At 42.5% G+C, this 12,438-nt stretch overlaps 1 protein-coding gene across 9 annotated transcripts in view; it reads left to right on the forward strand.

Annotated features, from left to right (window-relative positions):
* MORF4L1 (mortality factor 4 like 1) overlaps nucleotides 1–12,438 on the forward strand; it is a 220,127-nt gene that overhangs the window by 30,366 nt on the left and 177,323 nt on the right. For all 9 annotated transcript variants that reach the window (XM_086957916.1, XM_086957918.1, XM_086957917.1 and 6 more), the window contains 3 exons: nucleotides 1,915–1,940; nucleotides 2,820–2,908; nucleotides 9,014–9,115. In XM_086957916.1, coding sequence (XP_086814042.1) covers nucleotides 1,915–1,940; nucleotides 2,820–2,908; nucleotides 9,014–9,115 — 217 coding nt within the window. The remainder of the gene's footprint in view (nucleotides 1–1,914; nucleotides 1,941–2,819; nucleotides 2,909–9,013; nucleotides 9,116–12,438) is intronic.

Here is a 12,438-nt window from a genome sequence, read left to right on the forward strand (position 1 = left end):
CCAGGGGCAAAGCTGCCAAGACCGCCTTGCTCTGTAATGTGCCGATTGCAGAAATTTGCAAGGCCGCCACTTGGAAGTCGGTTCATACCTTTGCTAAGCATTACTGTCTGGACACTGATGCCAGGGCGGATGCTCAGGTTGGACAGGCTTCGCTGCGGAATTTGTTGCACAATAGTGGTGTTGGTTCTTTTCTCCACCGCCGCTCTGGTGTGGGGATGGGCTTGCCATTCTATTCACTAGATTATGACTATACACAGAGATCCCCTACTACAGAAGGAGTAGTTTCTTTTCTGTAACTCCAGTTCTGTAGTAGGGGTATCTCTGTTAAAGTCATAAGCGCCCGCCCTCCTCCCTGGTGGAGACAGATATTCATGTAAGGAATGCTACGCCTTCAAAAAGAACTGAAAGTAAGAGAGACCTGCAGGGCATTCTGGGATACTGTGAAGTTCTGGAAAGTTCTCTTAAAGGCACAGTATCCTATTCTGAGCCACATAATGGCAGCCTATGGGGCTTGTCTGTCCATGTCTTCCTCTCCATCATCCAGAGGGGTTTGTGCTGAAGGCAAGGGAAATCTATACAGGCTTTGCTGTTTTGTGGATTTTTGGTGGAATTTCTAGCTGAAGTACTTGACAGTGTAGCCTTTTATAGGCTGCATTATATGTCTTTAAATTCTCTCAAGTGTCTGTGCAGTTCTGCATTTTTTCGACACTTTAAGAGATTATTTTTGACTGCTCCGGGGTCCACGCACATGGGTGGGACTATTCTCTAGATTATGACTATAACAGAGATACCCCTACTACAGAACTGGAGTTACAGAAAAACTACTCCTTACTCCTGAATAACCACTTACAGCAATAGTCTTGAAGCCACCATAACTAACTTGCATTTCTTATTGACTTCTTTGATCTCTCATTCTGCTTTGCAATTTTTGTCACTCTACAGGCACCATAAAATTGGTTGCTCTTTTGTTACTTTACATGAACCACAAGGTGGGGTGCTTTAAAGTAATTGTGCTTGTTAAGTTCCTTTATATTATATTTTATGCCTTTACCTCCTTATCGCTACTGCTCCTTTGTACAGCACTCTGATACCCTTACGGGTCATGTTCGCTCTATATATAACTTGTCAAATAACATAAATAAGAGAGCATGAGGTTTAATCGTGGATACCTTCATTGAAAGCCAAGAATGGCAATGTGAAAATGAGCAGTCTTGCTTAGGTGATCTAGTGATGCTGGTTGACAGTGTTCTAAAAGTTACTGGGATGCTAGTTGGGGTTAGTAATGCCACCTTCAGTTCAGTTCAACTGGTGGTGGAGATGCTCTTACGTGGTACAGAAAGAATCCAAGCTGGGACTAGGTGGAAGGTCCAGTAATGTGTCCCAGTGGAAATTGGGCCCATTCTGCCAAGATTCTACCATTCTACCATTCATGCAGAGCGATTGAAGAATGCCAGATTGTGGGATTTCTTTTCATCTGGTAGTACGCAAACTATCTTAATGTTAGTGTGGTCTTTCCCTGTCCTTCATCTACTCGCATCATTGTGAAGTGACTAATACGTGGCTTTATGCCAGTTTATTTTTCATCTGATGCATGTTTGATTTATCCAGTGCAGGTGACTGGGAAAGTGCGCTTTGCTGAAGTGGCCAGCATTTAACATTGATTTCCAAGGAAGAAAGTGACGTATATAATTAGTTTTTGTATGAGTACTGTGAGTGGAGGTGGTTTTGTAAGAACTGTCTTCCTGCATTGCTGACTTATTGTAAAAGACGCAGGTGCTAGAGCTGTTATCCCTTCATACCCAATATCTTGTTTACCCATGCATCTCACTTGGACACTTTGAACAGTGCTGCATACATGACCAACTCAAGTTTCTCTCAGTAATTGTGTACACTGTTTTTTTTTTTTTCTTACAGAAAAACGAAGAAAAATAAACAGAAAAGTAAGTCTTATTTTTTTTTCCATACACACCCAAAGAGCAAGCTATTAAGGTGCAGGACATACAGTTGGCATGTTTTGCAAGTCTCTTCACGCACATGGAATCAGCAAGTCATTAGTCGCTAATATGTCCACCTGGTGTAAACCACTGGCCTTTAGTTAGACTGGTATGAGACTGGTCTTCGCATTTAAGCCCTCGAATACACTAACTCTGAGCTCTGGTGATCCTTTACAACTATAATATCCTTTAGGCTTCCGCAGGCTGCTTCCCTAATCGGAAGACTGGCTACTGGCATTTTACGACCTTCATCCCCTACATTGTTTGAAGACTTTCATGCACTTATACACTCTAATACAACACCGCTTTCTGTTGAAGAGACTGCTGCACTTATGAAACCCAGTTCTAAAGCTTCCATTCTCTGACCAATATCCTTGTGACTACACAATGCTCTTGTGATCAAGGAAGTTATTTCAGCACCCACAATTGAGTTGCATACCTCGCACATCCTACTCCTTCTATATTTTAATACCAGGCACTTCTCTGGCAGTTTCACAACTCCATAACCTTTGTGAAAAGTGCTCTCGTCCCAAACTCCTCCCTGACCTTTATTACCAAACTACATACACTATTTATTCCTATTTAATGATAGTTACTTTCAGCTAAACATTGCTGCTATTTGGAAACAAACCCTGCACATACCTTAGTGACCGGTTAGGGGGGGGCACATATTTGAGCTAACCTATGGATAGTATAAAATACAATGTGCGGTTTGTGCCTTAATAAAAAGTGAAAGGCAATCTGGTTATCTTTGGGTTGTGCTTGCCTTTTGTTTACAAGTTATAAGCTCAGAGCTGTGTTACTTGATTTTATTTTTGTCTGCAGCTCCAGGGGCTGGAGAAGGCAGTAGTACGAGTGAAGTTCCTCAACCGCCACGTAAGAAGAGAGCTCGTGTAGACCCCAGCGTGGAAAATGTACGTGCATCAGTGATCTATGGCTTGGTAATGGTATGAGTAGGCGGAGGTGTTGGTGTGATCCGTGTTAAATCCACTAAAACAACTGATGCCTGTGATTATTACAATTGTTAGGAAAAAGTGATGGAGAGAATTGATTTGGGAAGAGCAATGCCTTGCTAAAAAGAAACAAACTAGGACAGTGCTATGATTAGAGTCCTCGCCTAGTTTAGAGAAAGTATGCTATCCTTCTCCTGTAGAACCTGAAGTGCTGAGACTTTTCCTCCCTACGAGGAGCCCTTTTTAGGTCCAGATTACCAGACGGCGCAGCCAGTCTGTTCCCTCCCACCCCACCCCAACCCTGTCGTAAATTAATCTTGGATAAGTCAATTAAACAAATATACAATTAGAAGTAAACACTTGCTGCCGAACTTTATTGTGGATGTTTGTGTGCCGAAAAGAAGTAACTTGTTATCTAATTGTAACGGAGCCGTTCTTGCAAGCCTGGAACTTGAGTGGTAAGCTGGAGTAACTACCTCCGATATTGCCCAGTGACCTTTAATTGCCACATGCCCCGTTAAAATCAATTAATCAAATCATCTTTATTCGGTTTCCATTATTTTTGAAAGCCATAAAAGTACATAAAAACACAGAAAGTTATTTTAAAATTTACATTCTTTCTGATTTCGAAAGATATTATAAAAACATGTTTTTAGCAGTTTGTCTTGTTTCGGAAAGGCTATTCAGTCACAGTTCATAGGTTCATTCGGTGCCTAACACACAATTTAAGGAACTGTGCAATAGATTTTGCCATCAGGTTATTTTCCAGAAACTGTAGGGCCAGATAGGCCGGACAGCATTTACGGATCTTTAGGACCTTTAGTAGTGGTAATATCCACCGCCTGCGTGGTGGTATGTAAAATTTACAAAAAAAGAGAACATGGATTGTGGACTGAAGACATTGAGTCACAAGGACAGACAGAAACATTATGTGACCAGTCATTTTGGTTAGGAAATAAAACCATGTAGTGATATAAATTAAACCTAAATCGGGTGAGGAGATATCTTTCGTATTGGGTTAAATTATATTGTAAATATGGTTGGATAGTGGGGACAAACTGTATTAAAAAACATTGCTGGACTGATGGCTTCCCTATTTCGCTCAACAACCGCAATTGAGATAGGTGAGACAGACAAAGTGTTTTTAGTTCTTTTTTTGATATGTCTGTTACCGACAAGGGGTCGTCATAATATCTCGCATATCCAATGTCTGTGAGGAAAGTTTTCACATAGACCAGCCATCTTATCTTTCTCATGTTCTCAAGTTTCATACAATCCAGGACTATTGTTCTTGTGAGCTGGCATTGATCCGTTGCCCAGATTCTACGCCACAACATGATCGGTTGGATTTTAATAATGTCAGAAATGTAATCCATGCCGAGTTCGAGGTGGCACCCATATGTAGTTGTGCTTTTCGGTACAGCCAATAAAAATCTTAGGAAAGAATTTTCAACTTTTTGGAGCTGGTCTACATTTGCCGCTCCCCAGACACCTGCTCCAAAGGTTGCTGTGCTGAGACATTTAGCGTTGTATATCTTTATCATCTCGGTCGGAGGTCTTTTACCGAGCTGGAGGGAAAAGCCTTTAGCGCGCCGACAGTTCTTATGAGGGCCAGTTTGCGGGAGTTGGTGGCTTCCTTCCATTTAAATGCCTCGTCAATGATGATACCTAAGTAAGGATACGTGTCTGTTCTTTCGAGGGGTGAATTGTCCACGTAAATTTTCTTTGTTTTTTTTCCCCTTGGTGCCAGCATGCATCACGTATGTTTTCTTTATGTTGACTTTTAGGCTCAAGCTGGTCATGAAGGAGCAATAGTTGTTCAATACCCGTTGGAGCTGGACTGGGGTTCGAGCGAGGATTACCGCATCGTCGGCATATAGTAATGCTGGAATCTGCCGACGACCGACTTCTGGAAGATCTTTTACATCCTTTAGCATTGTGGCCTCTAGCCCGTTGGTATAGAGCGTGAATAAGAAAGGGGCCAGCACACACCCTTGTCTGACCCCCTTTTGTATTAGAAAGCTGTCAGTTAGCTGGCCACCAGTCCCAAATCTCACCTTTCCCGTAGCTCCGGTGTATAGTTCACGGAGGAAATCAACTATGGGTAGGTCGATCCCCATTTGCAACATTATTGACCATAGTTTTGAGTGTTCGACGCAGTCGAATGCTGCTGTGAGGTCGACGTAAACCATGTGTAGAGAGGATCTTTTTGCGTCTACATATTTTCCAGACAGCAATGTTAAGTTTAAAACCTGGTCCACTGTACTCAGTCCCGTCCTGAACCCATATTGTAGGTTCGAAATTGCCCCATGTTCTAACGACCTCGATCGTCTCCAGGAGTGAAGTATGCGCCCAGCCATTTTTCCGATCGAGTCCAGGAGGGAGATGGGACTGTAACAGGAGGGGCTATCTCTGTTGCCCTTTTTAAAAATGGGGACGAGTATAGAAGTTGACCAGTAATCAGGGAGACCAATCTCCTTCGCCGCATTTAATACTTTAGTGAGTAGCGGGCACCAAAGGTCAGGTAGATATTTGTAGAGGTCCATAGGAACCGAATCTGGACCTGGTGCTTTGCCTGATTTCGCAATTTTTATGGCCTTCATCGTTTCATTAATTGAGAAGTGAATATCTAATGGGTATTTCACCAGCGGAAGGGGATCCGGGTGATCTGAATCTATAGGTTTGTCCTCACTGAAAACCCCTGAAAAATGTTGCACCCAATCCCCTGCATTTATGGCAACATCTAGTGAAGGGACGTTGTTTTTTTCTGTTAAAAAGGGAGTTTTCACTATCTGCCAAAAAGCAGCACTGTCTTTTTGAGTGCTGCTTTTCTGTAGTTCGGTCCATAAGTTTGCTTGTAAGTCCTTTTTTCCTTTTTCGAATTGCAAGCGTATAGACCTTCCTTAATTTGATCACCTCTTCTCTATCTCTTTCGTTTTTGGCTAGAGCCTTCTTTAAATCAGAATAGGCTTTTGTGCATTCCGTGGTGAACCATCCTTTTCTTGTGGTCCTGTTTTGTGTATTGGTCTTAGTTAATTCTTTTCTTATATTTTCCACAATGTCATTATAGTTAGTCAGGATTTCAATTGGAGTTGTGGAAGGATCTAAGCATCTGTCTATTTCTTTTCTGCATGATTTAATTATTCTTGTGTTTGTGGTTTCCTGGTCTATTTTACTCCATTATAAGGTGTAGCCGTTTGATCTGTCCAATGTTAGTACTTGCTGGTGTAGCAGACTAGAATGCACCCTGTCTGACTTCTTCCAGTGTTTAGGTTCCTGGAACGTCATTCTAATGGGGGAGTGATCACTGAGTGCGTTGTCGAGCACTTCAAAGGCCTTGATGTTTACTGCTTTGTTTATGGATACTAGAATATAGTCTATTAGGGTTTCGAAACCTCTGCCGTGAAAAGTTGAAGTGAATTCAGTTGAGGGCGTTTTTATCATGTTAGCAAAACCCTATGTCTAAACCAGTCATCATGGCCTGTATATTACTGCCCTCTATAGTGTGGGTAAAGTGGGTGTACAATTAGTCAATTGGGACACATCTGACAGTAGGCAGTGAAGGTTTGCTTTCAGCTATAATCGATCTAGGCTTACTGTGTAGACTTTTGACTGTAATGCTGAAAGAATTACTGTTGCAGCTCTTCATGCAGCTCTGTCATTAAACACACCGGAAACAAGCTTTCATTTGACAATCGTAATTGGATTAGTAGTTCTTTTTGATTCTTCATTACATGCACCCTTTTATTTTGACTGACATGGCATAAACTAGTAGCATAGATAGTATTTCAGGGTCCAACAATTTGATAACTTCTAATTCCTCACTTTTGACTTTTTTGACTTGCGCAGTTGGAATAGACTGTTTAATCCAGCAAAATATGCTCGGGATGACAAGTTGAACTGCAAATTCAATACAGGTGAATCTAAGATACAAACGTGAATCTTGACTTAATACTGGTCCTCTCTGCCTCTCCCAATAAACTTCTTTGTAATCGGGAGCGGTTTCTGCCTGTACTTGCAAGGCAGCATAGTTTACGTTTATTTTCTTACCTTCACTCTGATTTTGCATAAAGGCATTAGAAGTCGTAAAAGATGTACAGAAACACCAGATTTTCTTGCAGCCTCATTAGTATTGACTTCTTTAAAGGAGAGGAGTAACTATGGTTTCTACATGTTATTTAGGATGTTAATGTGTCCGATTATAGGTTTCCCATGCAATGGAAATACCTCATCTTTCCAGCTGGTACTTCTGCAGTATTCCCTTTTAAGCAGTGTTTTGGCCAATCAATTTCCCTCAGGTATCGCTGGAAGAATATGTGCGGACAAAACGCAATTTCTAGAGAAGTTGTGATTCCAAATATAGCACAAACTATTTACAGTTGGGATGAGGATGACCAGTTATGTAACCTCTTTGAGTTGTATTTAGTCTGGCTTAAATAAGGATACAATGGATAGGTGCTGCAAAATTTGAGGATAGTAGATTATATGCAGCATTGATTCCTTTGTTCATCGCCTGTAATTAATGCTACATAAGTGTCTGACATTGCATCCGCATATACAATTTCCTGCCAGTCAGTACCATCCTCTATGGTTTGGTATTTGTGATGTCGACCTAGCTGGGCAGCAGCAGAGTAATGTACTTTAATATTTGGGTGAAGATGTAAGATTGTTTTTCAATTGGTGGTTCAGAGCTTTAAATTGGGCCATAGCATTAGAGATGGGGGAGCGAACAAATTAACAGAGCAAAGTCGGAGCTGAGCCATTAAATGTTTTCATGCAGGTCGTGCAGCAAACATGTAAAAATATAATCATCTCTTCAAAATCCAAATGGTGTCTTAACATATGGAACTCTTTCACCTTATTAAATCCGATTACCACAACATTGAGACACATTTATTAATAAATTGAAAATATTCCTGCCCCACCTTAACGACAACGCCACTTGTGAACTAAGAGGCAAGCCATTTTTCATGAGCGCCTTTGATTCTTACTATATGTTGTGTTCAGTACTAAAACCTAAAGTTTGATTTAATGAGTTCTAATGTTGCTCATCTTGAACTCTCATATTTGAAGTTGTCGTGTGATAAAGAAAAAGGAGTATTGGTGACGGAGAACAAACTTTTTCTAGGCAAATATTTTATCGGGGAAGCAGGATGGATACCAGGTTTCCTTGTTTCACATTACACCATTCACACAATAAATGGGTATCTTACTGTTTTAAAAGTTAATGTTTTTTATTCTGACCCTTTACCTTAGAGCACGAATGGCAAGCAGAAGCCACATAAAAGCGTGGCTCGGTTTGGGATTAGGTGTGTTTCAACAGGAACTTGAGCAGAGCCAGGCATTTGGTCTGAGGCTATAGTGCCTCACCCACCTCTAAATAACATTGCACATATCGAGTACCTTTCATGCATTTTTTTTACCTTAAATGTTTTGAACACGCACGGAATTACACTGGTTAGATCACAGCAGGTGCCCAGGTGAAAACGCAGGTCTATAGGACCCAATCTGCAGCCTAGGCGCTGGATCACTTTCATTACCCCTGTTATTTGTATGCTCCTTGTTTGCCGTATTCTATTGTGCAACAGCGTTTGCACCTGTGCAGTTACTTTGATTTGTGCTCAAAACACTATAACATTAAGTGACCAAGCAGTTGAGTGTTAACTGATGAATGGTGAATACCCCTATTCCGATGCTTATGTGACATGCTTTGGCTAGAATATGGTTGTCAGTTGAATTAAAATAGATGGTTCCCCATCTTTGGACCGAAGACATTTTCAAAAGATGGTGCCTATTAAAGTGAAATGGCAGAATCAGTTCTTAATGTATCACTTAAAACATTTTTTTAGCTCCTTTGGCTCTTCAGTTATTTTTAAAAGCTTCCTGTAAGCCCCCGCCTCCCAACAATGTTATTGATGGGGTGTATTTGATGAATTGTTCATGCTGTATTTAAAGTTATCTGCTCTTATTACTGTAATTTTGACAACCACTGCCGCATCTGCTGCAACCTCTAAAAGTTCGCCTCCATGTCCAGCTATTTGACGTATTAAAATCTTTATGCCTCAGGAGGAAACATTTATGAACAGAGTTGAAGTGAAAGTAAAGATTCCAGAGGAGCTCAAACCGTGGCTGGTTGATGACTGGGACTTGATCACCAGGCAAAAGCAGGTAAGATTGTTAGCATTTTAGACCTGTAATAACTTCAAGTGTACAGGAGGCACAGACATTAAACATTTGGTTTCAGCACTACCTGTGGTTGGGTTAGCATTTGGAGGGGATCAGAGCAGTGGGGGCAGACATGACCCTGCTGAGGCAGACTCTGCAGTTGGGAACTAATCCACAGAAAGACAAAGCAACAAAATCGTCTTTTAAAGGTCTGGAGCGCAAGTTAGAACAAATAGAGAATTGCCCCCAGAAGAAAACAATATTGAGATGTACATGAGAATATGTATGGAACAGAGGGACCATTTTTAATAACCTGGTCAGAAAGCGGTCTCTCTGGGTCTATTCATTGTTGGATCTCATTAGATACATTTTGCAGCATCGAAATTCGGGTCCTGACAAGAACTTTTTTCATTTTTATAGAGTATTATATTACAGAAAAGGTAGGAGGCCACTCTGATTCAAAGCTGTTTTCTTCTACTTTTGTGTTCCTAGACTTTTCTTGAAGGGCATACCTACATCTATTGTTGCAATCACTGGCTTAAATCCCCAGGAAAGGAGAAGTTCTGTATTGCGTTAGACTGAGATCATTCGGTTTTCATTTACAGAAAAGAAATCATTCACTTTGTGGTTGTTAAAGACTCTGAACTTTTTTTTTCCCAAAATCTTGATCATTTTCAAAAAGAACAAAAAGAATCAAATAGTTATAAATCATTACGTTACCTATTGTCACACGAGTAGAGTAACGGGAGAAGGAACATACTCCCATAATAAGAATGAAAAAGTCGTAGGTTGTTCAGACGACAAACATTGCATTAATCACCAATGGAGAGCTGCTAGAATACATAATTCCCCAATTATCAAAAAGTAAATTAAAAGAAATTAGGGGAACACATAGAGAGGGGGGGGAGCATCAAATACGATACGTCAATCACTGTCATTAAACCGAGTAAATGATAATTCCACAGTGCACCACACATACCTATCAAGACACTAACAGTGCTCTTTTGTATTTGCAAATACAAATTTCAAGATGTAATGTTGCACAACTCTTCAACCTACCCCCACAGGCACTATGTGGTGTTCCAGTCGAGATTGGTGATCAGCCATAGTTTTGGCTATGTATGTACGATATGGGCCCCAAATATCAATGGGTCTGGATGTAGAGGGGACCATGGTCGAAAACTCTTCGCTATTGGTATTGCAAAAGGCCAAACTCCTGAGCCAGGACCCATGTTTCAGAGGACGTCTGTCGCACCATAATAGCGCCACCTCACGCTTAGCCAACAAGAATCCCAGTGCTGCGAGTTTACGCACATTACGTGGAAAGCTGGCAACATAGCCCAGTAGGGCAATCTCAGGGGTGGGGACAAGGTCTAAATGCAGCATATCTCCAAGTGTGCAATGTACGTGGGACCAATAATCCTGTACCAGTGGGCAAGACCAGGAGAGGTGGGCGAAATCTGCAAACGGGGCTTTACACTTGGGGCAGTGATGGGGACGATCAGGATCAATTCCGTGTGAGCTTATGCCTGCTATTTAGGGAGAACTCTTTAGTGGCCTGCAACACCACTTCCATTGTTCATCAGATATAGGATAGCCCAGGTCTGTCTCCCACACAGCACGCACCTTGGCGTCAAGGGAAGGGAGGGAAGCGCTACACATTTTATATAATTTGGAGACTAAATGAGCACCCGAGGGGTACTGGGTGAGAAAGGTGAGGGGGGACGCCTCCTCGGGGGCAAGGGGGAACATAGGGAATGAGGCCTGCAACAGGGATCGTCATCTGGTCAAGACAAAGGAATCCATAAACTAGCGATCTGTGAAACGTTGATCTTCAGAGACTGAAAAAGCGTGGCCATCTGGAAAAAGATCGCCAATAGTGCTGATGTGGAATTTGGTCAAGGTATGTTTCACTACAGATTCCCTCGTGATCGGGAGCCAGGAGGAGTTTGGCACAGGAAGGGCCGGAGAATATAATTTATCGAGACCAATGAGTCTGCGCAATCTGTCCCATGCCCAGCAGGTTGTAGAAACCGTTTGAATGTCTAGCGGGTCTCGGGGGAAACCCCCCGGGAGAACTGTGGATAGCAGTCCAGGAAAGACCAGGTCGGCCTCCGGTTTCAGATATAGAATGCGGGCATCTGGGTGGAACCAAGAATATGCATATGGGCATTGAGCAATTAAAAGATAAAAATCCGGGACACCAAAGCCACCACGTGTGCGGGTTCTTGTCGCCCCACACCAAGCGCAGGAGTAAGGAGCGCAATTGGGCAAAGAATACCTTAGTGAGGGGAATGGGAATGTTGTTAAAAAGATATAAAAACCGCGGCAGCGGTATCATCTTGATTATGGCAATACGCCCAACCATAGATAAGGGGAGGCGAATCCACCTCTCAATCTGGCCCTCCAGGACTGCAACCGCACTGCCGTAATTTAATCTAATGATGGAAGCAGTGTCTAAGTGAATATGAATTCCTAAATATTTTACCGAGCCCCGACTCCATGTCAGGGGAAAGAAGCAAGTCCATTCCACAGTGCACGCGGTGAGCGGAAAGACGACAGACTTGTGCCAATTAATGCGTAGTCCCGAGAACTTGCCAAACCGAATTATCTCTAAAATCAAAGGTTCGAGGTGTATGTGAGGTTGCCTGACGTATAAGATGGTATCATCCGCATATAGTGATATTAAAAGTGGGCCCGTACGAAACTGGAGCCCGCGATGTAAATGGTTCTCTTGAAATTGCCGGACCAGAGGGTCCATTTCTAGGATGTACAGCAACGGGGATAAGGGGCACCCCTGCCGCTTGCCCCCTGATAAGGGGAACTGCTCAGTGATGGTGCCGTTAAGCCGCAACCTGGCCGTGGGTAGAGTGTATAACAATGCCACTGTGGAGAAGAAGCATTCAGGCATGCCCATGCGTCTCATGATGGATAGGAAGTAGGGCCACTCCAAAGAATCAAATGCCTTCTCAGCATCAAGAAGGACCGCAGCGGCTGGAGTTGCAGGATCTATGCGGTGTAATACAGAGAAGAGGGTCCTAAGATTAAATGAAGTCGATCGATGCGGAACAAAGCCTGACTGAGCCGGAGAGACAATAGACTCCCATCAACAACGATAGTCTGATGGCAATGACCTTTGCTAGGATCTTATAATCCAGGTTTAATAGAGATAGAGGTCTGTATGAACTGCACAAGGTGACGTCCTTACCTGGTTTTGGGAGCAGTACGATGACCGCCTTCCTGAAAATGGGGGGCAAACAGCCTGTCTTGAGAGCCTCCGCATATACCTCCACCAAGCGGGGGACCAGTACCTCCTTATAGGCCTT

The sequence above is a fragment of the Lissotriton vulgaris genome, chromosome 2_1, assembly GCF_964263255.1.
Source record: "Lissotriton vulgaris chromosome 2_1, aLisVul1.2, whole genome shotgun sequence".
NCBI lineage: Eukaryota > Metazoa > Chordata > Amphibia > Caudata > Salamandridae > Lissotriton > Lissotriton vulgaris.